Here is a 15,645-nt window from a genome sequence, read left to right as displayed (position 1 = left end):
CTAGGACTTGCAGGAACTGGATGTAAGATGGTTTTCCAATTTCCCTCATGCTTTTTAATTCTACAGGCAGTACTGTGATATTCAAGGACACTGAGTGTGTTGGTGCTAAAGAAAAGAAAGACGTGTATTTATATAGAACCGTCACAATCTCAGGACATCTCAAAGTGTTTCACAGCCAATGAAGTACATTTTGAAGTGGAGTCACTGTTGTAATGTAGGAAACGCACAGCAAGATCCCACAAACAGCAATGCAATAAATGACCAGACAATCTGTTTTTAGTGAAGTTGGTTGAGGGATAAATGTTGGCCAGGACACCGGGAAGAACTCCCCTGCTCTTCTTCGAAAAGTGCCATGGGATCTTTTACGTCCACTTGAGAGGGCAGACGGGACCTCGGTTTAACATCGCATCCGAAAGACTGCACCTCCGACAGTGCAGCACTGCACTGCAGAGTTAGCCTGGATCGTGTGCTCAAGTCTCTGTAGTAAGGCTTGAAGCCATAACCTTCTGACTCAGAGGCGAGAATGCTACCAACTGAGCTACATCTGACATAAGGTGCTAGCCATAAAGTTGTATAATCACAAAACAACTGCAAATAAGAGTACACTAGCAATTTAAAACATGCTTAATTACCATAATGCACACTGATCCTAGCTGTGCATCCACTGTTAACCTGCAGTGTTCAGAAAAAGTGAACAGGATACAGGCAAATAAATAGTGTATACCAAAGAGCAATTAACTTACATTCCAATACCGTGTGCTAGTCGATATTTTATTGATCCTGCCCAGTATTATTGGTTGGGGGATGGCGCATGCAGCATGCGTCCCTCCCCCCATGCTTGATATGGATATTTCAGTGTTATTTATGCTAGAATCGATATCAATAACTGTAAGCCACAAACTCTCTTCTCTTCCCCACCCTCCTTCCGAAGATAAAATACTGAAATGTTCTACACAGCCTATCTTGAGTCAGGCCCAATGATAAACATCTTTTACTCTCTCCACATCCTGAAAAATACTTAGAAACTGCCCTTATTGTCAAATTAGATTTCCTTCTCCGGAGAGACACAATTTGTTGCTGCTAAGGGCAGACCAGTAAGAATATATATATATATACACTTATATATATACACATACACACACCAGGCTGGCCCAATACAGATTTAACTCAGTGTCCACTGGTATATAGGCTCAGCATTTGTCTGATGAAACCTTATTATAAAACTGGGAAAGAGTATTAGGGTTAATACTGAAGTCCAGGGCAAGACTGCAGAATCCGTAAAAGCACCTGTGACCCTTATGTCATCGGTCTCGGTCCAGTTACTAACCCAGCACTGATTGATAGGCAGACGTGTTCGAACATGAAGTATTTATAATATTGTAGCTGGACCTGACAATTGAAATCCCGTTTATTTTTAAGTTAAGGATGATTTGCAAATGCACTCTTAGTATTCCCAAGCTTTCCATCGATCGAATACATACAATATGCTGAACAAGGTATGAGTGCATAGTAAAAAGCAACTATACGTATAAAGGTTATTCCTGGCTTTAAATGCTGTACCACAATGTAACGGTAGCTGAATATTTGCCTTTTCCAGGCCCAATAAACATGCAACAGCCAGAAACTTCAGATCAATGCAAATAATAAGAACTCCTGGATCACGATATCAATCAACCATTGATCCCTTACAGATTGTCCATCCTGTCATAACAAAGCCCACCTCCCCAGACCCCCCAATGCTTCCGGAGCCTGAAACCATCAATATAATAAGAATAATCATTAAACCTTCTCTGGTAGTCAGTGGGACCGGGTGCAGACAGCGGGCTGCAGCCGGCGGGATGTGCCTGCCTCCCCGGGCCAGCTCCCCTTTTGTTTTTTTGCTTTGTGTGGCTGGCAAGTCGCTCTCACTCACCGGGCTCCGGCGCTTCAGGGTGATGTTCTTCCACAGCAAGAGATGCAGCTGGTGCAAGAAGCCCATGGCTGCGGGTGGGCTGGCGGGCTAGCTGGCTGGCTGGCTGGAGAGAGCTGGGCAACCCGGCGGCTCCTTCCTGCACTCGGCGTCCTCTGATTGACGGCGGCTCCGGCTCCGGCTCCCCCCTCCCCAGCCCGCACCCTCTCTCTCCAAACCCACACCCCCCGCTTGCACACTGACCCCTCCGGAGGGACCAGGACAGGACGGGCTCGGGCTCGAGCGCAGCGCAGCGCAGCTGGAACCCGGCGTCAGCTGGAGCGATACCGGCGCGCGACCCCGCTACTCACTCACTCACTCCCTCCCCCCACCACCACCAGCCGCGCGCCCGCGCTCCGCGCTCCGTGCTCGTGCACGGCTCCCCGTCAGAACCACGTTCGGACACAACCACAGGCTTTGGATCTCTCCCAAGTGTCAGTGATTTCCTTTCAAATGCATTTTTATATATTTTAGGGAGTATATATGTTTATATGTACGTGTGTTTATATATGCGTGTGAATATGTTTATATGTATATGTGTGTATATATGTATATGTGTGTGTATATATGTTTATCTGTGCTTATATGTCTATATAAGTATCTATATAGATGTATGTATATGTGTTCATATGTATGTATATATAAATATGTGTGTATATTTATATATCTGTATGTGTGTACATACTATATGTGCATCTGTTTGTATATATGTTTATATATGTGTACATGTGGTTTTATATCTATGGATGTATGTTGTATGTGTATATATGTTTTATATGTGTGTATGTGTATACAATTATGTATATGTGTGTATGTGATTATGTATATGTGTGTTTAGATATATGTGTATGTGTTTATACGTGCATATAGGTTTATATATGTCTATATGTTTATATATGTGCATACATGTTTTATGTATGTGTTTCTATATAATGTGTATGTGTGTGCATATCTGTTTATATGTGTGTATATACATATGTGTGTGTATATATGGGTATGTGTATATATATATATATATATATGTTTTTGTATGTGTTTATATATGTCTACATTTAGGTGTGTGAGCATATGTGTTTATATATATGGGTGTATATGCTTATATATGTGTGGGTGTGTATATATGTTTATACACATGAGTGTGTATATATGTGTGGGTATGTGTATATGTTCATATATGTTTGTATATATTTGTTTATTTATGTGTGTATATATATTTGTATATGTGTGCATGTGTTCACATATATGTGTGCATGTTTATATTACATGTGGGTGTGTACATGTGTTTATGTATATGTGCATGTATATATGTGTGTTTATACTTGTGTGTACATATGTGTTTTTGTATGTGTGTATATGTGTTTATGTGTATGTATATGTGTTTATATACATGTGTGTATGTATATATATATATGTATAAAGTATGTGTGTATATTTGTGTTTATATATGTGTGTGTATATATATATATATATATATATATATATATATATAAACATAATATCATGTGGATATATAGTCTAAATAGAGTTGCAATCAACATCACATCTATCCCACAAGTTTCTCCATTCTGAACACAGGAAATGCTGTAAATACACAGCAGGTCTGCCAGTATCTGAAAAGACAATTTAAGGTTTTGGGATCGAGGCTGTTATTGAGAATACAATCTAAAGCAACCAGATTAAACCTATTTTTTCTCCTTTTCAGATGCTGGTGGGCAGCTGATTTGCTGTGTTTTTCAAGAATTTTCAATTTTTCTCTCAGATTTCTACCATTCACAGTTTTGCTATTTATCTCTGTAGAGAGCATGAGCTTCTTGCTGGGGTACAGTTCTACCAGTGCCAGGCACACTCTGATACCTTGTGCAAGTGGCCACTGGAGTGAGTTTTAGCATTGGTACCAATGTAGGGGAGGTACGATTGTCCCAGTCATTTCCACGTGGGGGTGTAACGCAGTCCAATTGAAGATTATTGCCTTTGCCTCGGTTCGGATTGACTCACTGCTAGAATTTGCCAGTCTTTCCAGCCACTTAATATCAGTTAAAGTTCATGGTGACTGATGGGTTGTCTCCTGAGAGAGTGAAAAATTTGAATAACACAGAAAGCAAGCCACTGCCTGCACGTTTGGGCAATGAGCCCTTCCTGACTCTTCTACCCCAGAAATTATCACCACTGCCCCACTTGCCTAGATTTGCAGCCAGTGAAATAGACATATTCAAATTTCCTGTGTTCTAGGAAGTCCTAGTGACTGATGGAATGGCTCTTAGGTTGCAGAAAATTCCATTCTGTCAATCCAGCTGGCTGAAAATGGGACAAACAAGATATTCTCGCATGTCTTGGCAATGAACCCACTACAATTGCCATTTTTTCATGATGTATCAAGATGGTTCCTTTGCTAGAAGAAAACGGAAGCAAGAAAGGAAAGAACTTGCATTTATAAAGCGACTTTCACGATCTCAGGACGTCCCAAAGCACTTTACCATCAGTTAAGTACTTTTAAAGTGTAATCACTGTTGTAATGTAGGGAAGCATGGCAGCCATTTTGCACATAGCAAGATCCCACAAACGGACATGAGATACATAAGCAAACAATCGGTTTTAGTGATGTTAGTTAAGGGATAAATGTCAGCCAGATCACCGGGGAGAACTCCCTTATTCTTCGAATAGTGCCATGGAATCTTTTACGCCCATTTGAGAGCGCAGATAGGGCCTCGGTTTAAGTAAAGTTCTAGCAATATAAACATAGGAAGCCGACATGGGGGTATCACTCTCCCACGAGCTACTGCAGAATCGCCAAACCTAAAGGTGCCTTCGGTTGCTGATGCTGTGCAATCTTTGCTGTATACATTGCAAGGGGAAATTCCAGAGCACTGGCATCAACAAACAACTGCATATGCAGTTCACCTGTAGCTGTGTGGTGCCATTGGATCTTTAATGTCCACCAAAAGACGACATCTCTGACAGAACTGTACTGAACTGTCAGCCTGGATTACGTGCTGAAGTCTCTGGAGTGGGGCTTGAATCCATGACTTTCTGACTTAGAGGTGAGAGAGCTATGACTGAACCAAGACTGACACTTAAAAGAAGGTAGTCAACAGAAAGAATCACACTTAGGTCCAGAGGGATACAAAAGAGTTATGAAAGGAGGAAGTTTGGAATTTATAATTCAACAACACCTCACGTTTATATAGTGCCTTTAATGTAGAAAAACGTCCCAAGGTGCTTCACAGAAGCGTAATCAGACAAAAATGGATGTTGAGCCAAAGAAGGAGATATTAGGAGGGTTGACCAAAGGTTTGGTTGAAGAAATGGGTTTTAACAAGGGCTTTAAAGGAGACAAGCGAGGTGGACAGGTTTCGGGAGGGAATTCCAGAACGTAGGGCCTAGAAGGCTGAACGGCCACCAATGATGGGACAAAGGGAGGCACGCAGTTCTGGGGGGTATTGTAGGGCTGGAGGAGGTTACGGAGATATGGAGGGACGAAAACAGTGAAAGACTGCAAGGATAGGGATGAGCTGGGCTTGGTGCGGGATAGGATACAGGCAGCAGAGATTTGAATGAGCTGAAGTTTATGGAGGGTTGAGGATGGAAGGGAGACCAGAAGAGCATTGGTGTTGTCAAGGCATGGATGAGGTTTTTGACCAAGGATGAACTGGCTTTATGAGAAATCCGGAGATTTCTCAAGTGCCCAAGTGAATGGATCCATACGCTGTATTATTGCCTCCCCTCCCCCTTCATTTGTTTGAATCCCAAAGAATCCCACACACTTTCGGGGAAGCCAGTCTGCCCCAGTTCAGCGGCTGATAGGGTGAGGCAAGGGGGTGGAAGTAGGCGATCTCTGTGATGGAGAGTACAAGGGACCAAATAGGACACCAAGGTTGCAAACAATTTGGTCCAACCTGAGATGTTGGTTGGGAAGGGGGGTGGAATCGGTGGCAAGGATATGGAGTTTGTGGCGGGGGGCCGAGGACATTGGCTCAAGTCTTCCCAACTGGATGAAATTGTGGCTTATCTAAGGCTAGATTACGGATAAGCAGTCTGACAGTACAGAGGCAGTGGAAGAATTGAGACAGCTGGTAGAGATATAATGCTGGATAGCGTCAGCTTACATGTGGAAGCTGACCCCGTGTCTTCGGATGATGTTGCCAAGGGGCAGCATGTAGATTAGGAAGCACACGGGGTCAAGAATAGACATTTGGGGAACTCCAGAGGTAACGGTGAGGAGGCGGGTAGAGAAGCCTTTGCTGGAGATGCTCTGGCTGCAATCAGATATGTAAGAGTGGAACCAAGCAAGAGCAGTCCCACTGAGCGGGACAATGAAGGAGAGGCGTTGGAGGAGGATGGTATGGTCAACCGTGCCAAAGGCTGCAGAGAGGTCGATTAATATGTGGAGAGATAGTGCACCATAGTCAAAATGACAAAGGGTGTCATTTGTGACTTTGATTAGGGTTTTTTCAGTTCTGTGGCAGGGACAGAGACTTGATTGGAGAAAGAAAGACTTGCATTTATGAAACGCCTTTCTCAACCTCAGCACATCCCAAAGTGCTTTACAGCCAATGAAGTACTTTTGAAGTGTAGTCACTGTTCTAATGTAGCAAACATGGCAACCAATTTGCACACAGACAGGTCCCACAAGCAGCAATGAGGTAATGACCAGGTCATCTGTTTTTGATGTTGGTTGAGGGATAAATGTTGGCCAGGACACCGGGGAGAACTCCCCTGCTCGTCTTCGAAATAGTGCCATGGAATCTTTTACGTCCACCTGAGAGGGCAGGCAGGATCTCGGTTTAACATGGAGTTGCGGGAAAGACGGTCACAGATTCGGAATGACTTTGGAGAGTTAAAGGAAATTGGTAATGGGCTGGTAGTTTGCAAGGACAGAGGAGTTAAGGGTCTTTTGAGAAGGGGGTGCTGACGGCAGTTTTGAAAGGGAGCGTTCAGTATTATATATAATGGAATTTTGTATTATATCTAACGGAAAGCAGTTTACCTGTTAAATATACCCACAATATAATATATTTCCCTCATGTGTAATCATGCACGATGTACTCAGTGAGCCTTAGTCCTTTTCCATCGATGTTTCCACCTGTCAACATGCCTAAATTTTTATAAATCTCATTCCTTACATTTCCCAGTGTTGACAGCTACTAGCACCATGTCAAGGAAAGCAAGAAATGAAAAACGTACATCATATGAAAGGCTAGATGGGTATTTTGAAATTATCCTTCAATTACATTTGAGGATCAGGGGAAATTTCTCTCAGGAGATTAAACAGATTGGGTATGGTTTTTGATAGAGTAGTTTGCACCTAATCTGCGGGGAAAAAAATTGGCTTGTTCGGCCATAAAGCTTGTTCTTTTTCTTATTTAAAAATAATCATTTACAGTTGTTTATTATTTTTCTCCACCTCAATGTACCAATCCCCAGAGGCCTGGTTCCTCCTCCACAAGCATCTTTGCATTTCTTTTTAGTCTGCAACTCTGCTTTTCAATCATAAACAACAATATTTATGTAACTTGTGCTCCCATGAAAAACATCAGCCGTCTTCAAGAAACCTGCTTATGTATGGAGTGCTGAAAGACCGACAGATCGGAAACTTCAATGGCACTTTAACTAGTGTTCTTCTATATGGGTGGAAAGGTCTGAAAGAATTTGAAAATAAATCTCAATGATTCAGAAAGAAAATGTATGAGGAGAACTGTAGGAGTCCACCTAAAACTAGCTGCAGTTTGATGAATGCCAGTGAAGAAAGAGCCTTGATAGACTGAGATATTCACAGTGCAAAAACAATTTTGAGAGATACAAGCAATTATAAGCTCAACGCATTTGAAACGCCAAGAAGAGGCCAGGATAGAAATGGATGGCATCACTTCATTACTTCCCTATTGTCAATCTGAAGTCCAGGATGGATTAAGTTAAATGCTTGCATGAACCCATTCAGGCGCTTCCTGTTGCTGTACACTATCAAGTGATTGGAAAGTGGATACCTGTGGGCATCAGGTGAGGACAGGATTAGATTTGGCCATGATTCCCCAGTACAGAATAATCTGACTCAGGTCACACATAAATAATGGTCACTTGAGCGAAGTCCTGGAGGCCGGCTGGTGCATGTGGAACCCAAGAGGCCTAGTGCCATCAGGCGAGGAAGGGAGAAAACTGACAAAAACATTTTTTAATCTGCTACTACATGTGCTCAGTTTTTAGCCTCAGTTCCCCAGTAGCACTTGTAGAGACAAACCCTCCTGATTGAACCGTCATTGTAGACTGCACATTGTTGAAAATAACTCAAAGAGCAAATATGCAATTTGCCTCAACTCACAAGATTATTCTAATTAGACCTCTAGGGCACAGAAGCAAACAACAAGGGTGACTCCAGGTATCAGCAACTTAAGATATAAGGAAAAAGTTCAAGAAGTTGGGTTTGGTTTCTTTGGAAAAGAGAAGAACTTGAGGTCAGTTTTCAGTGATATGAAGCGTAAAAGAAAGTTGATCCAGACAAGTTATTCACTGTGGTGAAGGATCCAAATAGCAAAGGGTACTTTAAAATTTAAGGAAGGTAGGGCTAACAAGGAAAATCAGACAGAACTTATTGAATAGTAGGATAATAAAGGAATGGAATAAGTTACTAAGGAAGGGCCTTGAAACACAATATAAATGGGTTCAAGAGACAATTAGTTGTATTTCTGGAAATTAAAGGAATTAAGGGAGAACATGAGAAGGTGGGTAAGTGGAGTTGATCAGTGAAAACAGGACAAACTAATCGCCTGCTCATAGAAAATTCCTACGTTATGTTCTAGTCCAAATGCATTAAAACCAAAAATCAAAGTAATTATAATTGGGGTTTAAAAGGTCAACCTTCAATTATAAACGGTCACATACCTATGCACATGCAGCAGAACAGAATCCGCTGTAATAACTTGGTTGCAATTTCCAGGGTAGTTCAGAAAATGTTGAGAGAACTCTTAAAACAATTTTCCTCTGGGGCAAATAGTGTATAGCCAGTTGCCTAGTGAGAAAAAAACATACAACTATGGTCAATATATTCAAATGAAAGTCGGTGCTAATATGGTAGATGAGGATACTTTAAGGCACTTATAATATTTGAGGAGAAGAATCCCATTTGTCTCAAAACAACATGATCAAGATAGTTTTTGAGTGCAATTTATTGATCTCTGCATCAGTTTAAGGAAGAAATAAGATTTTGGCAGGATTTGATCCATGTCTTTAAACTGAAGAAGAGAATCGATAAGATTCCTGATTTAGAAAAGAGTAGGGAGGTATTTTGTGCCATACCTGGACAGAAGAAGTTAACTTAACCTAAGCAATAAGTCATATTTAGAGCTGTTGGCTTACGGAATCGACCTGCCACTTTAGTGCAATCAATCCTGGCACTGTTGAAGCATTCAAAAAGGAATTGGATGGATTCCTGATTTAGAAAAGAGTAAATGGACATGGTTTGGGACTGGAAAATAATTTGACAATATGCTCCCCATCCCTTCCTGAATGCCAGTGTAAGCTGGATGGTGCTACCTCAGTCCTGAACTCTTCCTGTCTTACATAATTAATGCGATAGCTTAAAAAAGTCTGTTGTATTCTGACATCTGCTTTGTTACTCTCCCTCGCACACACACACACACACACATACACACACCAGTGTTCCCTGAGCTCACTCCTACAACTTAAGCAACTGCAGATTAAAATAAAAATGCACACATAAATGTTCAACGTTGACTCTTTTGGAGGGGGAGGGCTTAGACCAGCAATGAAGGAGCTGATTCCTCCCTCACAAATAATGATGCCACCAAGCCACTTAGCTTTTTTTTTAGCCCTGGTTACACCACATCTGTTTAAGTATTCAAGAACAATCAATGGAACCTTCATTATGTACAATCCAATTATCCACCTTTCCGATTATTCAACATAAGTTTCACAGGACAGAGCTTTGCACAAGATTTTGCCTCATTGCGCATCTTCTTTCGTTATTAGTATATCGTCATCTGAAAACGAATAAAACTACATGGTAGGGTAAATTCACCAATCCCGCACTCGCGGCAGGAAACGACAACGATGACAACTTGCATTTATATAGCGCCTTTAACGTAGGAAGATGTCCCAAGGGGCTTCACAGGGGCATAATCAGACAAAAATTGACACCGAACCAAAGAAGGAGATATTAGAATGGGTGACTAAAAGCTCGGTCAAAAAGGGGGCTTTTAAGGAGCATCTTACTGGAGGAGAGAGAGATGGAGAGGCGGAGAGATTTAGGGAAGGAATTCCAGAGCTTAGGGCCTGAAGGCACAGCTGCCGTTGGTAGAGTGAATGGAATGGGGGATGGACAAGACGCAAGAGTTGGAGGAACACAGAGTTCTTGGAAGGTTGTAGGGCTGGAGGAGATTACAGAGATTGGGAGGGCTGAGGCCATGGAGAGATTTGAAAACGATGTTGAGAATTTTAAAATCGAGGCATTGGTGGACCAGGACCCAATGTAGGTCAGCAAGCACAGGGGTGATGGGTGAGCGGGATTTGGTGCAAGTTAGGATATGTGCAGCAGAATTTTGGATGAGCTCAAGTTTATGGAGGGTGGAAGATGGGAGGCCGGCCAAGAGAGCACTGGAATAGTTGAGTCTGGCAGTTACAAAAGGATGGATAAGGGTTTCAGCAGCAGATTTGTGGAGGTAGGGGTGGAAACGGGTGATATTTGAAGGTGGAAGTAAACGGTCTTTGTGATGGAGTGGAAATGGGATCAGAAGCTCAGCTCAGGGTCAAATAGGATGCCGAGGTTGCGAACAGTCTGGTTCAGCCTGAGACAGTGGCGAGGGAAGGGGATGGAATCGATGGCAAGGGTAAAAAGCTTATGGTGGGAGCCAAAGACAATGGCTTCAGACTTCCCAATATTTAATAGGAGGAAATTGTGGATCATGCAGGATTGGTTGTCAAACAAGCAGTCTGACCACAAAGAGGCAGTGAAGGGGTCGATAGAGATAGGAGGTGAGGTACAGCTGGATGTCGTCAACATACATATGGAACCTGACATCATGAATTCAGATAATATCGCAATATGTAGATGAGAAACAGGAGGGAGCCATGGATAGATCATTAGGGGAATCCAAAGGTAACGGTACAGGGGCAAGAATAGAAGCCATTGTAGGATATTCTCTGGCTATGACCGAATAGATGGGTGGAACCAGGCAAGGGCAACAGCTGGACAATGGAGGAGAGCTGTTGGAGGAGGATGGTGTGGTCGACCGTGTCAAAGGCTGGAGAGAGGTCAAGATGAATGAGGAAGGAAAGCGCACTATTGTCACAGTCGCAGAGGATATAATTTGTGACTTTAAGGTTGTTTCAGTGCTGTGTCTGTCAATTTCCTTCCTCCTCTTTTTCTCCAGTCAAATTGCAACCATTCACGTGGAATATCTTGTCACTCATAGAATAGTGCTGAGATCAGAGTAAAAAGAGCTCCACACAATGGCCTAAATACCAAACTGCAACAATAGAAGAAGCATTTTCAATGCTGTACTTCTTAAACTCAGAAGAACCCCTCCCAACGCAAGGCATTAGTTTTATTTATTCTTAACATTCATTATTATTATTAAAGTAAACAGCTGCAGTAAAAGGTACAATTTCAATCCACATATTTTTAAGAGATATTAAAATGAAAAATTGTTGAATTGAATTGAAATTGATTACTTTAACCCAGAGAAAATACTGATCCCTATCACCAGAGAAATGAACTTTAAGGAACGACAAGAAAAACTTGGGACGTTTATCCTTCGAAGGAGGCAGTTGAGAGGGGGCGTCATGTAAAATAGTAAGCAGTATAAAAAAAAGCAAATCCGGAAAATTACTTTAAATTAACCCATGGGAGTAGCACAAAGGGGGCATTGGGTCAAACTAGTAAGAGGCAAACTTAGATTTGACGCCAGGAAGTTCTTCTCAATGATCAGCGTGTGGAACAGATTTCCACTATGGCAGTGGAGGCAAAAACTCTGGAATCATTTAGGAAACAGCTGGATGATGTTGTGATGGAGGATTGCAGGTTTTTTCTGGATGGATGCGCTAAGTTGGGCCAAATCATCTCGTCTGTATTTATCTTGTGAACTCGGTGTTGTTTTCATTCTAGTCCATCAATCATACTGCTGCTGCTCCTTACATGGTGGGATTAAATGCTCCCTTTCATAATTAGACTTGCCACACAATCTATAGTATCAGATCTTCTGTGTCATTGATCACAATGAGGCAGATGTTAATATTGTTTTAAAATGACAGGAGCGTTATACCATGTAATGCATAAGACATTACCTTGCTGTCAAAGTGGGACTATGTATCAGGCTTGTCTCTTTAAGGGCACAAAATTGAAATATTATAAATCACCACATCCAACAACAACCACAGCTTGCATTTACATAGCTCCTTGCACATATATAGCGCCCATAACATAGTAAAACATCCCAGGGTGCTTCACAGGAATGTAATCAGAAAAAAAGGACGCCGAGTCAAAGATGGAGTCATTAGGATAGGTGGCCAAACGCTTGGTCAGAGGTAGGTTTTAAGCAGTGTCTTCAAGGAGAAGAGGGAGGTGGAGAGGTGAAGAGGTTTGGGGAGGGGGTTCCAGAGCTTAAGGCCTAGATAGCTGAAGGCATGACGGCCAATGGTGGAGTGAAGGAAGTGGGAGGTGCACAAGTGCCCAGATTTGGAAGAACGCAGGGGGAAAAATTTGGATAAGGGCCGTTTTCGGGCGGGGGTAGTGTGATGCGCTAGTACCCCGCGCCCGATGGCCTCTACGCAGGCAGCACGTGAACTTCGTGCCGTCTGTTAATTGTCATGGTATCTCCATGCAGCCAGCGCTACCCGCGCTGCTGAAAGGCTGCACGGAGAATGAGGAAGTTGGAAATAGGGCGTGCACAGCGCATGTCATCAGCAGCCTGCACCTCTTAAAGGTGCAGGTGATCATTTCAAATGGCAGGTACACAGTTTACTAGGAGGAGGGAAAGATCGCCTCGAGGATAGCAGGACCGGCATGAGAGAGGGTACCACGCTTCTCCGATGATGCTCTGGAAGCCCTGGTGGAAGGGGTGGATAAAAGGAGAACCAACATGAACCCGCAGGGTGGCAGGAGACCCTCCAGACTGCAGCTCTGCAGGCATTGGCAGCCTGTGGCGCAGGAAGTCAACACAAGGAGCATTGCACCACACACGTGGGTGCAGAGCCGAAAGAAGTTCAGTGATTTGACACGAGTGGTCAAGGTGAGTAACTGCAAGTGTCAAGTGCAACATCCTACCAACTGCACCACTGCTCCACGCATCACACTCCCCGTCAACCACCCACTAACAAACACTGCCCATCCATACGCAATGCTGCACTTGGCATGCTGCATCTCACCCGCACATAGTACCACACTTGCAGGCCATGCAAACGCCACTCACAGGTCACACAAACTGGCGGCTATTCGACCACAACAGGCACATCGCCCACACACATTGCAGGATACTCACTGACACATTGTCCTCTGTCTTACAGGAGAAGGTGGCGCATAACAGCCAGCAGCAGGAGGGATCTGAGGGTGGACGGGGACGCTTACACGTCCTCACCCCCCTAGAGGAGACAGTGCTTTGGATCATTGGGCAGGCAGTCGCTGCAGCCGTGACAACATGCCGCGCTGGAAGTCACGGTGAAGGGGGTCTCTGCATATCTAATGCTCCTTCTCCTTTCCCACATCTCCCTCCTCCCATGATCTTTTCTGACTCACTTGCTGCAGATGCTGTCGGCACGCACGACTTACTTGCTCCTCTCCCCGCCCCACAATTCAACCTGTTTCCCTTTGTCATTGCAGATACCCAAGAACACTTGGCGGCACCGTCCGAGGAGGAGGAGGAGGAGGAGGGATCAGGGGGACACTGAAGCCACACCGTCACTCAATCTGACACTTGCTTCCACCAGCTCAGAGACTGACACTGTGCGTCCTTTAGAGGTTAGGTTAGAGGTGGGATCTGCATATGGTGAGACACCGAGCACAAGTGCGCAGGAGCCAGAGCGGGGGTGAATGGATACCACAGGTGCAAGCTCACCAGAGGGCGAGGTCGCTCACTAGTTCTGCTGCAGAGGAGTCAGATGAGGACTGCGATGGGCCAGGCTACAGAAGACGGCTGATGGGCGTACACCAACAAACGCGTGGGGCACTGGAAAGCCTGCCAGAAAGCCTGAGCACAATGAGAAGGGGCATGGAGGAGTCCAGCTCCAACTTGGCACAGGGCTTTGCGCAGAGCTTGAAGCCCATCCTTTCCAACATGGGACGGGTGGTCACCTCCATCAGTGCACCTGTGAAACCCACCATGATGCAGCATCTGATGACTGATGTCACAACTTCCATTGAAGCACAAACATCCGCCATCCAAGGTCTGACAGCTGCATTTGGAGCTCAGACTGCTGATATCGTGGCTCTGGGGACCACTGTGGAACGGGGCTTCCAGGGCATCACAGAACTCCAGCAATCCGTTCTCCAGCTGATCACCAGGATTGCTGAGGTGCCGCCCCGGGAGAGTGGCAGTGGCGCCATGGCAGTCGGACCTGCTGTCCTCTTTCAGGACGACAGCCTTCCTGCTCCCACCCCTGCCACTCCGCCAGTGCTGCTGTTGTTGCCTATCGGCCAGCCAGCACTGCGTGCTCACCTGATCCATGCCAGCTATCAATAATGTCAACTACATCCCCCAACTCACCAACAGTCCTACACTCCCCACCTTTCCACTCCCACAAGACAATCAAATTGCCCTCCATCTGATTGCACATTGGTTTCCCCTCAGCTCATGCATAAATAAAAACCTCCACCAAATGCAACATCAAAGTCTGCAACCCATGCTGAGATGGTGCAGTCTGAAGCTGGACCCTCCCGGCCCAGAGCTGCTCGAGGTCGTCCTCCAAGGCCATCTGCAAGCTCCTCCAATAAAGGCCAGCAGCCTCCCACCACCCATACTTCAGGCACTGGGGAAGCACGAGGATAGGTAAAGACACAAACAACAGGCACTAAGGGAATGCACAAGGGTGAATAGTTCTGTTCTGTTTGCATAATTTCACTTATTCATTGATAAGTGAGACTTTGATGTTGCATTTGGTGGAGGTTTTTATTTATGCATGAGCTGAGGGGAAACCAATGTGCAATCAGATGGAGGGCAATTTGATTGTCTTGTGGGAGTGGAAAGGTGGGGAGTGTAGGACTGTTGGTGAGTTGGGGGATGTAGTTGACATTATGATAACTGGCATGGATCAGGTGAGCACACAGAGCCCTTGCAGACAAGGCCTGTAGTTCCTGTTGCACCTTTGCGTCTTCCTCCACTTCTTCTTCTGGCTGCAACCCCTCCTCCTCCTCCTCCGCCTCCTACTCAGCCTCTTCCTCCTCAGCTCCTCCTCCTCTGGCTCAGGGTCTTCTCCAATCATTGGTGGCAAAGGCTGGTCCTTCATGATGGCGTGGTTGTGCGCATCCAGCATGCAGTAGACCACCACAAATCTGCCCACCCGCTCAGGGGAGAACTGCAGGGCTCCTCCAGACCAGTCTAGGCAGCGGAAGGGTTGTTTGAGGAGGCCTATGGTGTGTTCCACGATGTTGCATACGGCAGCATGTGTCTCATTATAGGTCTGCTGTGCACGTGTGTGTGAGTTCCTGACCGGTGTCATGAGCCACGGCGTGAGGGGATAGCCCTTGTCGCCCAGTA

The 15,645-nt window shown here is 44.6% G+C and overlaps 1 protein-coding gene across 1 annotated transcript in view; it reads right to left on the bottom strand.

Moving 5' to 3' along the window:
* Nucleotides 1–2,095, bottom strand: part of abca2 (ATP-binding cassette, sub-family A (ABC1), member 2) — a 457,180-nt gene extending 455,085 nt beyond the window's left edge. The window contains exon 1 of the mRNA XM_067969563.1: nucleotides 1,913–2,095. Coding sequence (XP_067825664.1) covers nucleotides 1,913–1,978 — 66 coding nt within the window. The 5' untranslated portion in view covers nucleotides 1,979–2,095. The remainder of the gene's footprint in view (nucleotides 1–1,912) is intronic.
* Between the last annotated feature and the right edge of the window lie 13,550 nt (nucleotides 2,096–15,645).

Source organism: Heptranchias perlo, chromosome 31 (genome assembly GCF_035084215.1).
Source record: "Heptranchias perlo isolate sHepPer1 chromosome 31, sHepPer1.hap1, whole genome shotgun sequence".
Taxonomy (NCBI): Eukaryota; Metazoa; Chordata; class Chondrichthyes; order Hexanchiformes; family Hexanchidae; genus Heptranchias; species Heptranchias perlo.
Note: the sequence above shows the minus strand (reverse complement) of the source record. Positions and strands in the feature narration are given on the sequence as shown.